This window comes from Amphibalanus amphitrite, unplaced genomic scaffold (genome assembly GCF_019059575.1).
Source record: "Amphibalanus amphitrite isolate SeventyFive unplaced genomic scaffold, NRLGWU_Aamphi_draft 001249F_arrow, whole genome shotgun sequence".
Classification (NCBI taxonomy): domain Eukaryota; kingdom Metazoa; phylum Arthropoda; class Thecostraca; order Balanomorpha; family Balanidae; genus Amphibalanus; species Amphibalanus amphitrite.
In genome coordinates, this window is record NW_024882742.1 from 180235 (window position 1) to 193289 (window position 13055).

The following is a 13055-nucleotide window of genomic DNA, read 5'->3' on the forward strand; positions in this document are numbered from 1 at the left end:
TACAGCATGTGCGGCTTATCAGCCAGCCCAACAGAAAGAGACACTCATATCCTACAAAGTACCAGCAAGACCATGGGAGAGGATCGGCTGTGACCTCATGGAGTTTGCAGGCTGGTCATATCTAGTCACTGTAGATTACTATTCCGACTTCATAGAATGCGACAGAGTGCACAACAAGACCACGAAAGAAATCATCAGACTGCTAAAAGGACATATGGCACGCTATGGTATTCCAATGGAGCTCGTCAGCGACAATGGCCCTCCCTTCAACTCAAGGGATTTCAGGGAGTTCGCTGAGATGTACGAATTCAAACACACGACGAGTTCTCCCGGATATCCACAGTCTAACGGAAAGGCTGAAAACGCGGTGAAGCAAATGAAGAGAATGATGACAAGAACATGCGAGACAAAATCAGATCCATATCTAGCATTACTAGAAATGCGAAACCTACCGTCAGAAAATGTCGGCAGTTCCCCGGCGCAACGACTCATGGGACGGCGTACTCGAACTATGCTACCCATCCATGGAAAACTGCTCAATCCCGAAGTACCGCTTGATGCAGAAAGGCGCCTTCAGGAAAGAAAAGAAAAGCAGCAGAAATATTATAACAGAACTGCAAAAGATCTCCCCCCCATGCAGACCAGCACGCCGGTGCTGATGGCACCGAGACCCGGCCAGCAAAAATGGAGACCCGCCGTAGTTGTAAGTCGAGACAGCAACCGATCCTATGCAGTCAAAACAGAGGATGGACGAGTGTACCGAAGAAATCGACGTCATCTGCGGAAGTACAGCCCCTGTCAGGACACAACGGACTCGACAAAGAGAAGAGAAACCAGCGACGGAAGCTTGTACCTAAGAGTGCCACCACGCCAAGAGGCAGCAGCACCACCTCAGGTTTCCCGGAGAGGACCGGAACCTCAGATCACTGGGAACCAGAGATCTCGGTCACCGTATATGCTGAGGAGTAGGTCACATCAGAAATGAAAAACGGAGGATGTGCCGGCTGCTTAGATGTAGGCAGCCGGATAAGTGTCACGTGAATATGTCACGTTCTGTGTTATTTGTGTTGTGTGTGATAGTGAGGAAAAATACAGATTAGCATCACGCCACACTGACCAAAAATTGACCGAAGTGATTTCGTCATTATTTTTGACGCTCTTTCGAACGCCGCTTTCCGCGTATCGCTACGTGGCCCAGGAGCCGAGATACATGGGGGGGTGTTCAAACACCCCCCCCCCAGCAGGGCGTGGAAATCCAGGACCCCCAGCCGGGCGCGGGTTAAAAAAGCCACGACATTTCTATCCAGAATCGTGTGCCTCTCGTCGAGACGCGTCGAATGAACTATAATTTGAACTTGAAAGGTCAACTTGAAAATTTGACCTCAGGTCCAGGTCATGACCTGACCGGAAACGGTTATGTTGCATATCAGTCGATGCGTCTCAACAAGACAAGCACAATGAGGTCATTCCCGACGTTCTATCTCTTTCCAATCGAGAGTTATTGGCAAAAATCTGTTTGTAGCCTCAAATGACCTCGGATGACCTTTCTAGAGGCTATCAGCAAAAATGACACCTTGGTCGTCACGGGTGGTTGAAATCATTGTGATTCTGAAATATTTGGACTATTCCTATGCGTACACTGAAAACACTTTGGAAGAACGTTAAGAACGTACAGGGGTATTTAGACCCCTGTGGGGTAAAATGTTATGCCACCGTTTTTCAGAACCTCCATGGTTCTTCACGTAGACGGCTTTGCATTCTCATCAAAAGAATCCACACGATTCTTCCAAAGACTCTTATGAGGTTTAGGGTTTATAATAAGAGCGTTCTTAGCACCTAGATAAGAACCCCAAAGGGTCTGTGAAGAAGTCCCTGAGGTTTATAGGGAAACCACCCTGTGTTCTGAATATCGGTTGTAGAACCCTTTCAGTTCTATTGCAATACCGCAAAATCCCCGTTCATTCGTCTATTGAACCTCCCATGCATGGCTATCGACCTGCGCCGTCACATCTGCTGCGCAAACACAGTACTTGATACACCTTAAAATGTATTACCTTCCTCTTTACTCTGAGCAATCAGCCTGCAAGTCTCCAGTCAGGAACAACCAGCCCGCAACCAGCCCATGCGATCAGCCCGCAACCAGCCCGCATTCAGTCTGCGATCAGCCCGCAATCAGCCTGCAGGAACGCTTTCCATTCGGCCGCGTCACTTGCCTTACACATCCAAGCCAAAGAACTCCAGGAGCCAAATATGAACACATTTTTAGCTTTAGCAAGTGGATGTTTTCACAAACACTGTATGTTTGCGCTATCGCCCATGTCAGCAGCCGGGTGGCGATATCGCATTCTCTCAAATCACATACAGTTTCTCCTTCCACCACCAGCCTCAAGCCAGCGTTTTCGACGATGTCGACGTCTCCGCGCGGCGCGCGCCAGGACGCTCTCCTCAGACTCCAGGGCCTCAATCAGAGCGGAGATGGCCTCGTCCCCTAGAATGAAGAGTCGGGCGGATGCGTTATTCAACAGGAAACTTAGATTGACTTCAGAGACCATGAGCCTACTCCAAAAATAAAATAATGCACTTGACATATAAAGTGCAGTATAGATAAAATATTGCACTAATCAGCACGAACATATGTTTATTAAAATCAGCCAAATTTATACCTAAATCAATTGACCCCAAAATGGCAAGCTGATTCTATTCCTGGTTTATCTTCATTTGGAAGATTTGTCTAAATACCACATGCATAATTTAAGCTATGGGGCATTTACACAACATATAAATACTTTATACTTACTGCATTGATTGGTCTTGCATATGAATTGTCTTCATCCAATGCATTCATCCATGCATTTGAAGAGCGTTGTGATATTGCTTATTATGGTCAATCACAAGTAATATAAATAATACACAACACTTGACAAGCAAAAAATTAACCTTATTTCAGTTCTTCAATATTTGATTACTTGCCATTCACCCAATCTTGCACCAGCCGCTCGTCACAGCACAAAGCGTGATCCAACGCGATCGAAAAATGGCGATCGCTTCCGGTGGACGCTAGAACGTGGTACCGCGAGCGTGGTCTTGATGAAAGCCATTACACCGATTAAACCACAACCCCTTCTTCTTAAACCCGATGCTAGTTCGTGCAAAACCTTCAAAGGGTTTATCTTTCGCGCGCTTGGTGTGACGTAATATCACGTGACTAGGGAGAACGAAGAAGAACCGGTGTTGGTCGAGTTGAAGCCCCCCTGGGGCCACTAAGATTGCACGCGAAGAAGCAGCACGTGTCTTCGGTCTATGTGAAACACTGTGTGTGTTCTTCATGAACCAGACGTTCTGCTTCGCCTCTAAGCCAGTTTACCCTAATACCCAAAAAACCTAAGTGTGGAATATTTTAAGATGCTTTTGCATAACGTTCTTTCAACTTGTTTTCAGTGTACATACGGATCTAGAGGCATTTTCATTTTTCGCCATTGATTAATAATGGGAAGGTCACGCCACTGGCCTGACCTTGGGTCACGGACATAAAAAATCCGAGATATACAAATTATAGGCGTCCATAACATCATGCAATCCATCAAGTTTAAAACCTCTGACAAACACTGCAGGCTGGACATGATTGCAAACTGTTTAGGCTTGGTGAGTTAGCTTGACCTGGTGACCTGACCTGACATGACCTAGGGTAAAAAAATTCACATATTGTCCAAAATTGATGTACAGGCGGTATTTTATTCACACGCAACAAACGCGACAGGGTGGTAACATATGCCCCCCCCCCCCACTGCACTGGGTCGAAGATTAATTGCGTGTCAATTAACCACATAAATTACGCCCCAAAGTTTGATCCCAACCGTCATTCTGTTCTAATCGGGAATGAGTTCCTTCCGCCTGCTCTCGCTGCTTAATCATGATATCGATATGCCGTCATTAACATCTTAATATCACCTGATATGCGATACGATCCTTCAAGCGATCGGGAGATTCGGACAAAGCCTCCTCCTTCTCGGATAGACAGCTGAATGCGTAACCATTTTCGGACCCATTTCAATGAGAAAAACAGATGCGATCGGGAAAAATTTACATGAATGCTGATTCATCGACTGAGGCAGGAGATGTAAATTATGGATAGTCGGGCCATTTCTCTTCACAGAGTGGTCCGTGCAGAAGTGATATGGTCGGGGCGCCTTTGAAATGGAGCAGCGGACCCTCAAATGGCTTAATTTCACGCAGTGGAACTGCTTGACTGTGCGAGATTCCGGACCAATGTGAAGCGAGAATTATATCGGACCGGCTTCCATTTTGGCTTGAATGAATCATTGAGGCTTGGGGTGCTTCTTCAGAGAGCGTCAGTCAGCATTTAGGTAAGATGTCAACAGATGCCTAGCTGCGCCTTGCAACTTGCAAACAAAGTTAATCAGGGTATAGTACGTAAATTCGCACTGCTAATATCAGTCAAACCCGTCTTATCATCCAAAGCAAGGTCAAATAGAGACGAGCATCGCACCTCTAAAATCGTGCTGTTTCCATATAAGAGCTGCTGTGAGAAGCCGCGCCCAGGCCCGCCGGGTACCGCCAGCCCCGCAGTGTACCGCCGGACGGCACCCGACCATACATCATGTGGCGATATATTATGTGGCCACTTTATGCAGGGAAGCGCGCGGATAAGACATACCGCCAAAGTCAGGCCCGAGCGAGGTGACAAAAGGCGATGCTGAGCTGGTCCCCGTCTTTACCGCAACGTCCGTGCCAGAAAAATGTTTACTGAATGCCAACAGAGCTTTGGGGGATCAGCTGTTTTTGGGGTGTGGGTTCCTAGATGTGCAAAGGTGGACGCAAACACAACATATGCCTAAAACACGGAACATGACTCTAAAACCGCTCTCATTGGTAGTAGTTATTGTCGCAATGCAGTTCACTTGCTGGATAAATGGCAAACACTTCTGTGTTCAGTCTATAACTGATGTATGATACTGATGACTGAACTCTGGTGTTGGTCTGTTGTAGTCCAAGAGGTACAGTCCTAGATGCGGCTTTCTTGACATTCTGGAATCCCAATTGGTGCACTATGCAGAGCAAGACGAGCGCCTCCTCTGAATTTAGTGACACGATTATCGAGATGAATAAACGGCTTGGCTGGTACCTACTCGCACATAAAAAGTTAAAAAGCTAACCGGGAGGCGGGAAGATAGACTAAATGAAAAGTGGTGGCATGCTGCCCATACTGAGTTACATTTTATAAAAACGTCTATTTACTGATATTTGTACCGATGCCCAAGCCCAGCCTTCATCATCAAACAAACACATTCGGGTACCGTTTGAATGCTTACATTTATCTGAAGGTGGAGACATGTCAATGCTCGGGGTTACATGAGCAGAGTTAACACGCGCACTGCAGGGGGGGGGGTTGTTTTCAACCCCCCCCCTGTGGTTTTTCGCAGATCGCAAGAAAACGGCGGCGCGCAGCGCCGCCAAATTTTGCATACCTGTTCTCCCAACTGTTGCGCACCTTGAGTGAAAATTTTGACCCCAGGTGACCTATGGTCAGGTCACCAGGTCAGGTCAAGTGACCCTACCTCAGAACGTAAATTTCGAAGTTTGCAATCCCACCAAGCCCACAGTTGTTGAGATAGGATCTTGAAACCCGCAGGAAGTAGTAAGGGCATCACGAGCTACAATTTGTATATCTCGGAATTTTTATATCGATGACCTAAGGTCAGGTCATTTTTGCGACCGGCCCATTATAAGTCAATGGGAGAAATTTCAACTTACTCTGAATGCCATCCTATGACTTCAATATGCTCAGGATCATAGTATTACAGGTCCCTGTTGGTGATTTCGCCGAAACATATCACTTGTGACCTTTGGAAGGTGACCTCCAGGTCATCTGAGGTCACCTGAGGTCACCAACGGTTTTTCTTCAATAACTTGAGATTGAATAGAGATAGAGACTCCGTTCGACGTTTATCGTGTTTGTCTCGTCAATGCGGATCGAATGATATGCAACATGACCTATTTCGGTCAGGTCATGACCTTGACCTGAGGTCAAATTTTCAACTTGACCTTTCGAGGTCATATTATATATCATTCGATGCGCATTGACGAGCTAAGAACGATGGCGTTCGAATCAACTCTCTATCTCTTCTGTGTAACGAGTTATTCAAGAAAAACTACCGCGAAATTCCCGTTGTGAAAATCGTAACATTTTGTCTTCGGTGACCTCTGGTGACCTCGTTTTTGACCTAGGACAAAAATGACCTTAGTATTTCCTCTAGATAACATCCCGACCTATCCAACGCCGTTTACCGCTTGTCGCTACGTTGCGCCGTTTTCGAGATCTCAGGGGGGGTTGTTTTCAACCCCCCCCTGCATTTCGTGTTCGGCTCAGACCCGCTGCAGTGCGCGTGTTAATACGAATTACAAACGGACTACAATGGTGAGCGAATAGGAAAATCCGTTCCTGATACGCATTTACTTGCTCATGTAACCCCGGTAAAAGTTTAGCGGTTAACACTTCGACTCTTATTATGGCAAGGTATTTTTCATGCTCAGCATAGCACAATGCCTTGTAGCAGATCTTGAGGGCATTCATTAATCTCCATGGAGAATGGGCTACTGTGTTTACCTCAATCAATGACGCAGCATCGATCAGCTGATCGTGTGTCGCGCCCTTCCATCTCCATTAACCCTTTAGCAGCGGGCGGACCGCATAGCTCGCCGACATGAGACTGATTGTTGCCAGAGCAGCTTTTCAGTGGTGCGCAGAGGCCGATAGGGGGTTGATGTATGGTCAACGCTTGGTTGGCGCCGGCTGATCAATCAAAGGCGTTAATGCAGGATGGCGGCGGGCAACGGCCTAGTTCTCCAATTGTGTGAAAATAGCCGTTTTTTATTCAGTGCTTTGCTTTCTCTCGGATGTGATTCAATAGCCTATCGTAAATGTAATGAATCATTATGTGAATTTTTGGCCTGCATGAGACCATTGGTCCCTAAATGTCGTCACTTTTAGTTATCCTACGACAGAGCAGAGACAAAAAAGGCAAGTGAAATGTTGAAACATGTATTTGCATAAGCATCATCGACAACCCACACAGGTATTCAGTGCAGAGCGTTTACCTCAGTTTGATCTGACACAGGATATGACTGGCGATATGGCAGGGCAGGTCGTTCCAGCCTTTCGCCGCGCCGTGCTCCGGCCCCCAGATGTGCACACAGTCGCCGTCGCCGCTCGGCTCACCCGTGTTCCAGCGCGTGGCCACCGGGCGCGCGCCGTCAATCCAGCCGAACTCCCCAGCCTGCTCCAGACGCGACAGGCCGATCCAGGCGCCGTAGCTGCCTCTGGTGGAGGCGACCAGCTGCTCCGTGAAGTCGCCCGCCGACGGAGAGATCGTGGCGAGCCGCGCGCGCCGGTCCAGCGCCGCGCAGTGGTGCTGCGCCTCGTACCAGCTCGACTTGGACAGCGGGATCAGGTAGCAGCTGTCTCTGTGTCGCGTCCATCCGCTGGGACACTCCTCAGCCTCCTGCGCCGCCTGCTTCTGAATGGACGTGACCATCTCGCTGATCTCCTCCTGGCCGAGCCGAATCTCCTCCACGGCTGCCGAGTCGTCGATGCCGGCACGACAGCCCGTCGAGAGCTGCTCGATGATGTCCTGGACGGCGCCGCTTGCAGAGGACGCCGTCGATGGCGACACCAGCAGCAGCGCCGCAGCGGACAGGAGGAGCCAACTGGATACCATGTCAGAGTTGAGCTCAGACGGCCGGGGGCAGAGTGCTCCGCACCGGCTGCACGCCAAGTTTATACTGGAGGTGGTCGGACGAGTGCAGCTCTGTCGGCGTCTGGTGGGACGGCCGGCGGCGCCACGAGCGTCGTTCGGCCATGCTTATTCAACAGAAGCGTCATCATGGGGCTGGAGAGGCCAGGGCGGGGAGGGGGCTGGACGTCAACTTCGGACTTTGATTGGTGCCAGCACCCCTAGCTGCATTGGAACATGTCAAGAGTCAACTGATGCAAATGTTACGCGTTTTGAGCATGGGTTATCCCGTGCCACGTTCCGAAAAATGGCCTCAATCCTGAGTGGATGGACGATCATCAACAAATGTCGCTACGATAATCTTGTCATAAACTCGATTAGTTGTTATTCTTTTAGCACGCACGTCATCAGGCATTAGCTGTGCGTCATTACTGTCAATGGAGTTCCCATACAGCTTTGCACTCAGACCAATGTGTATTTACATTGCTTCAGAGAAATTGCTGCTATTGAAACGCTCCCACTTGGCCATCAGATGTCCGACGTCCGTGCTGCCGGTGAATCGGTAACTGGTCACTCATACATCTAAACAATGGGCGTCACAATCTAACTGGCCCGGTACCTATCGCCCACACACCTGGAATCTATGTATTCAGCGGCTATGAAATGGGAGGCTGTGGTAGCTCAAAGTGTTCGTCTTAGGTTCGCGGGGAGGGAAGCGGTCCAATCAGTCAGCTGGGCTCAGAGGGAGAGGGTGGGAAGGGGGAGGGGCGCCGAGTGCCCTAATCGGAGCTGCTCCACCGCGGAGAGTACTGTGTTATTGGATAGGGCTCGCCTCTGGGCTTTGGGACGAAAGCCACGAACCCACGGACAGAGTGTTCACTGTCACTGCACGGTGCAAACAACTCTGCAAGACGTCGGTGTGCATATTGCATATGCAATGTGGGTAGGTATTGTATATAATAGCACCATGCGATTGACCAAACAAATCGTATACCAGCTACTACAGACAGGCTCTGGTAATACCAGCAACACATTACTGGGTCGGACTTACCGCTGATGGGCATATGAAATAAAATAGGATCTACAGCACACTCTTGAGTTACCCTTGATGTAAAGGTCAAATACCTTGAAGCCTGGCATAAGAAAATCTGCCTTTTTGGAGCGACCAATATATTTTATGTACCTATCTTGTAGCTTCGGTTCTAATTTTTCAGACTTTGTCTACTATGTCTACTATGTCTACTGTCTACTATGGTACCTGTATATTTACATGATCAGCAATGCACAGTAATATTATGTGGAGCACAATGTATTCAGTTCTATCTGGCACAGGATATGGTTATCGGTGTGACAGGGCGCGTCGTTCCAGCCGTGTCGCACCGTGCCGTCGGTGGTCCAGTGGCCCTCCGGACCCCAGATGTGCACGCAGTCGCCGTCACCACAGTCCCGACTCCAGCGCCTGACCACCGGCCGCGTGCCGTCCACCCAACCGAACGCGTCGTCCGGCTCCAAACGCGACAAACCGATCCAGGCGCCGCGGGAGCCGCTGACGGCTTTGGCCACCAGCTCCTCCGTGAAGTCGCCCGCCGACGGAGCCACCGTGGCCAGCCGCGCTCGCCGGTCCAGCGCCGCGCAGTGGTACTGCGCGGCATACCAGCTTGACTTTGTCTGTGGGACAATGTAACAGCTGTTCAGGTGGCGCGTCCAGCCGCTGGGACACTTCTCTGGCTCGTGAGTGAGCTGCTGCTGTAGTGCCTTCCGATCGAAGTCAGAGTCTGCTGCGCGGGCGGCACGACAACCCCCTCCGCTGCCTCGCACCCCACTCCTTGCATCTTTCGTCGACAGTACCTACCATCTTTGGTCGACGACTGTCATTAGTAAACAGACCCTGAGACAGCTTGAGGCTCACGGCAGCTTTGCAGCTAACAAGAAAACCTCAGAGCGCTACTATGACTATAGTTAGGTCGCTGGCTGTCCAGTGTCCAGCTCCCTGATCGCCTCGGATTTCCCTTCTTTCGGACGAACGGGCTTGGTATTCAGCCCTGCCGGCCCCTTTATTTCGCGATTCTTCCGTACCCGATAGAATGCTAGAATTTGTTGTTTCATTTAATTCAGATCCTGTTGCTGCTTCATTTCCGAGTTAGGCTGGGTCCCTGATATTATCGACAGTCATTATATGATGTCACAGGTCGACCGTCAGAGGCCTAAGGACATTTGCAGCCAGCACGGTACAAAAGTCGCAGTTTATCGACGTCCTCGTTTTTCTAAAGCATTTCGCGGAACATACGGCTTCCAGAATGCCTATTATTAGTTTTTTTTTTTTTTTGGGGGGGGGGGGACCTAGCACTGCATGAGACGCTATACATATACCTATGCCTTCAGGCTCCAATTAAGGCTATTAGACCCAGCCTGCAATAATTCGATCAAATTGGACTAATTTATGTCATGAAGGGCATCATAAGCCCAAACTGAGCCGTCACATCCAATGCGCAGGACGGCGGCTCTCCCTGGAACCAAGATTCTTCCTGGAACGACGTCCTAACGGTCTGCGCTTGAATATAATGTAAGGCTATAAGTGATGGTATGTACGTACCGAAACCGTTCGCCTACGTGTGCCATGTCGCTCATAGGTTAGGGATCGGAACGCAGAGAGCCTGAAAGCGCTAATTAAAGTTGTCGAACGGCTGGGTAAAGGGTCAAGTTAACAATACAATGATGCCTGCTACGTAGTTTCAAATATGTTTCGGAAAATTATCGACGATTTTCGATGAATAGCGACCATTGATTCGGAAGAAATTGTCTTATCCCGTTAAAACAACTCATAGTTTTTACAAAGACTTGAGATATGTTTACCTTCGAGTATGTCCAATGTCAATGGAAGGATCAATTGGATATGAAGTACATATATTAAGTATATTTTTAAGATAAATGAAGCGCTTATCACGTGCGAGCCGCAGCCCGTGTGCAACGTGTTTTATTTGCACATCACTTTTACCCAATTGACAATCGCCAAAACATACCTACCTACTCGGCTTTTAGTTCTACAAAAGACTTCATTCCTGACATTCCGAAAACGCTTGAGTACTCGAGTTGGTGTGAATTTTGAACTTAAAGTTACTTCACAGTGACATTTTTCCATTTGGTTTGGCGTGGGTTCATAGCTGACTCGCTGAAAGTAGTTCGAAGCGGATATCGCTTTATTTTGCATGAAAACACATAATTTGACATCGCACATTCTAGCGCTGCACTAATTGAGCTCGATCTGACAGAGGTAGTGCAGTTTGAAATCACAGACCCTGTCGTTGAGTCCCGTTCTCTGAAGACTATCACCGGGCCCGAACAGGTGACCGCAGGGACCGTCGCCGCTCGGCTCGCCCTGGCTGAAGTCACCGGCGGTGAGCACAGCGCGCGAGCCGTCCATCCACACCCAGTGATCGGAGGCCAGCTTCAGCAGACCGAGCCAGACGCCGTCGGCCGGGCTGGCCGCCACCAGCTCCCTGACAAAGTCCATGGCCTCGCGCGGCACGGAGGCGAGCCGCGCGCGCCGGTCCAGCGCCGCGCAGTGGTGTTGCGCCCCGTGCCAGGCCGACTTGGCCGGCGGGATGACGTAGCAGCTGTCCAGGTGGCGCGTCCAGCCGTCCGGACAGACGGCCGGCGCGGGCGTCACCTTCTGCTGCAGCGCCGTCAGCATGTCCTTCAGCATGTCCTGGCCGCTGATGATGGTCTGGAACGAGTCCAGGACGCCGACACTCTCCTGGCACGAGGCGGTGAGCCTGTTGATGACATCCTGCAGGGTGGCGATCGGGGGAGCTGCCGTTGTCGGTGACACCAGTAGCAGCGCCGCCGCGGTGAAGAGGAGGGACCTGGACACCATGTCGATCAGATCTGATCTCGGACGGCTCCGGCAGACGGACCCGCAGTGGCCGCACGCTCAGTTTATACTGGAGACCCTCAGACGGTTGCAAGCCCTTTCCAGGACGCCAGACCGGCCGTGACGTCATCGGTATATATAGTCAGCAGTCGCCACAGTCGGGGAGCCTGACATGGGCTGGGTATGTTGGGTTTACCGACGGCCGGCAATGACAACTCTAGACGCGCCGACCGCTTCATGGGTCAAATGTTTGCGGTCGAGGGCTATCCAAGCCCTTAAAAAAGAAGCGGGAGTATAGTGGCGCTTTTGTCCCCATCTTTTATTAAACTTGGTGTTAACGTGCCTAGTTTGATGATGTTTACGTGCCTAGTGCCTAGCCACATGTGCATGGTTAGACGTCGACCTTTAATCGGCCCCCTGAGGCAATAAACAGCTTCCTACGCGATGTTCTGCGAGGTTGTTGATGCATTAATTGTGAGGCTATGGGGTATGGGTGTTTATTGTTTGCCATCGATGTTTCAAAACCTGCTGTTTGTAGTTGCTGACATTAGCCAAAAACATATTTGTATGAGCATCGACAATCATACATGCATGATGCAAATTTATGCCGCTGACAGTTTACTTCAGCTGAATCTCGCAGAGAATGTTCAGGCCGTAGTGGCAGGGCAGGTCGTTCCAGCCGTGCGCCACGCCGCCTTCGGTGGTCCAGCCCGGCTCCGGGCCCCAGATGTGCACGCAGTCGCCGTCGCCGTTGGGCTCGTTGGGGCTGAAGCGCGTGGCCACGGGCTGCGTGCCGTCGATCCAGCCGAACGTGTCGTCCGACTCCTGCAGACGCGTCATGCCGATCCAGGCTCCGCGGGTGCCGCTGACCGTGTCGGTCACCATCCGCTCGGTCAGCTCACCGGCCGACGGCGGCACGATGGCCAGCTGCGCGCGACGGTGCAGCGTCCCGCACTGATACTGCGCCTCGTACCAGCTCGAATTGGTCGCCGTGACCAGGTAGCAGGTGTCCAGGTGGCGCGTCCAGCCTCCGGGACACTCCTCTGGCCCGTGAGTGAGCTGCTGCTGTAGGGAGCTCACCATCCCTCTGAGCTCTTCCTGGGCAGCTTGAATCCTAATCGCTGCGTCTCAGTCGTCGATGGCGGTGCGGCATTGGGCGGAGATCAGGTCCATGATTTCGAAGACGGTGTTGCTTACAGACCTTGCCGTCGCCGGGGTCATGAGCAGCAGCGCTTCCGACGCGGTAAGGAAAAATGACGCGGTCGCCATTGCAGTCGTGCCGGTTATGGCTGTCCGAATGAGACTGATCAAGAGCTCGTGAACGCCCAATTTATATTGAAGTCGCTCGGAAAGGAGCGTTAGGTATTTGTGACATGGGCTTTCGCAGGACATTTGCCCGCCCATTTGTTTAAAAACTTGATCTTTTGGTGATG

The 13055-nt window shown here is 50.5% G+C and overlaps 2 protein-coding genes across 2 annotated transcripts; both read right to left on the reverse strand.

Annotated features, from left to right (window-relative positions):
* Positions 1-7112: 7112 nt before the first annotated feature.
* On the reverse strand, positions 7113-7736 carry LOC122371493 (lactose-binding lectin l-2-like). The gene has a single exon (XM_043347864.1). It carries the CDS (start codon positions 7734-7736, stop codon positions 7113-7115), a length of 624 nt encoding a protein of 207 aa, XP_043203799.1.
* Positions 7737-12240: 4504 nt separating this feature from the next.
* LOC122371494 (perlucin-like protein) lies at positions 12241-12705 on the reverse strand. Its single transcript, XM_043347865.1, has one exon. It carries the CDS (start codon positions 12703-12705, stop codon positions 12241-12243), a length of 465 nt encoding a protein of 154 aa, XP_043203800.1.
* Positions 12706-13055: the final 350 nt, after the last annotated feature.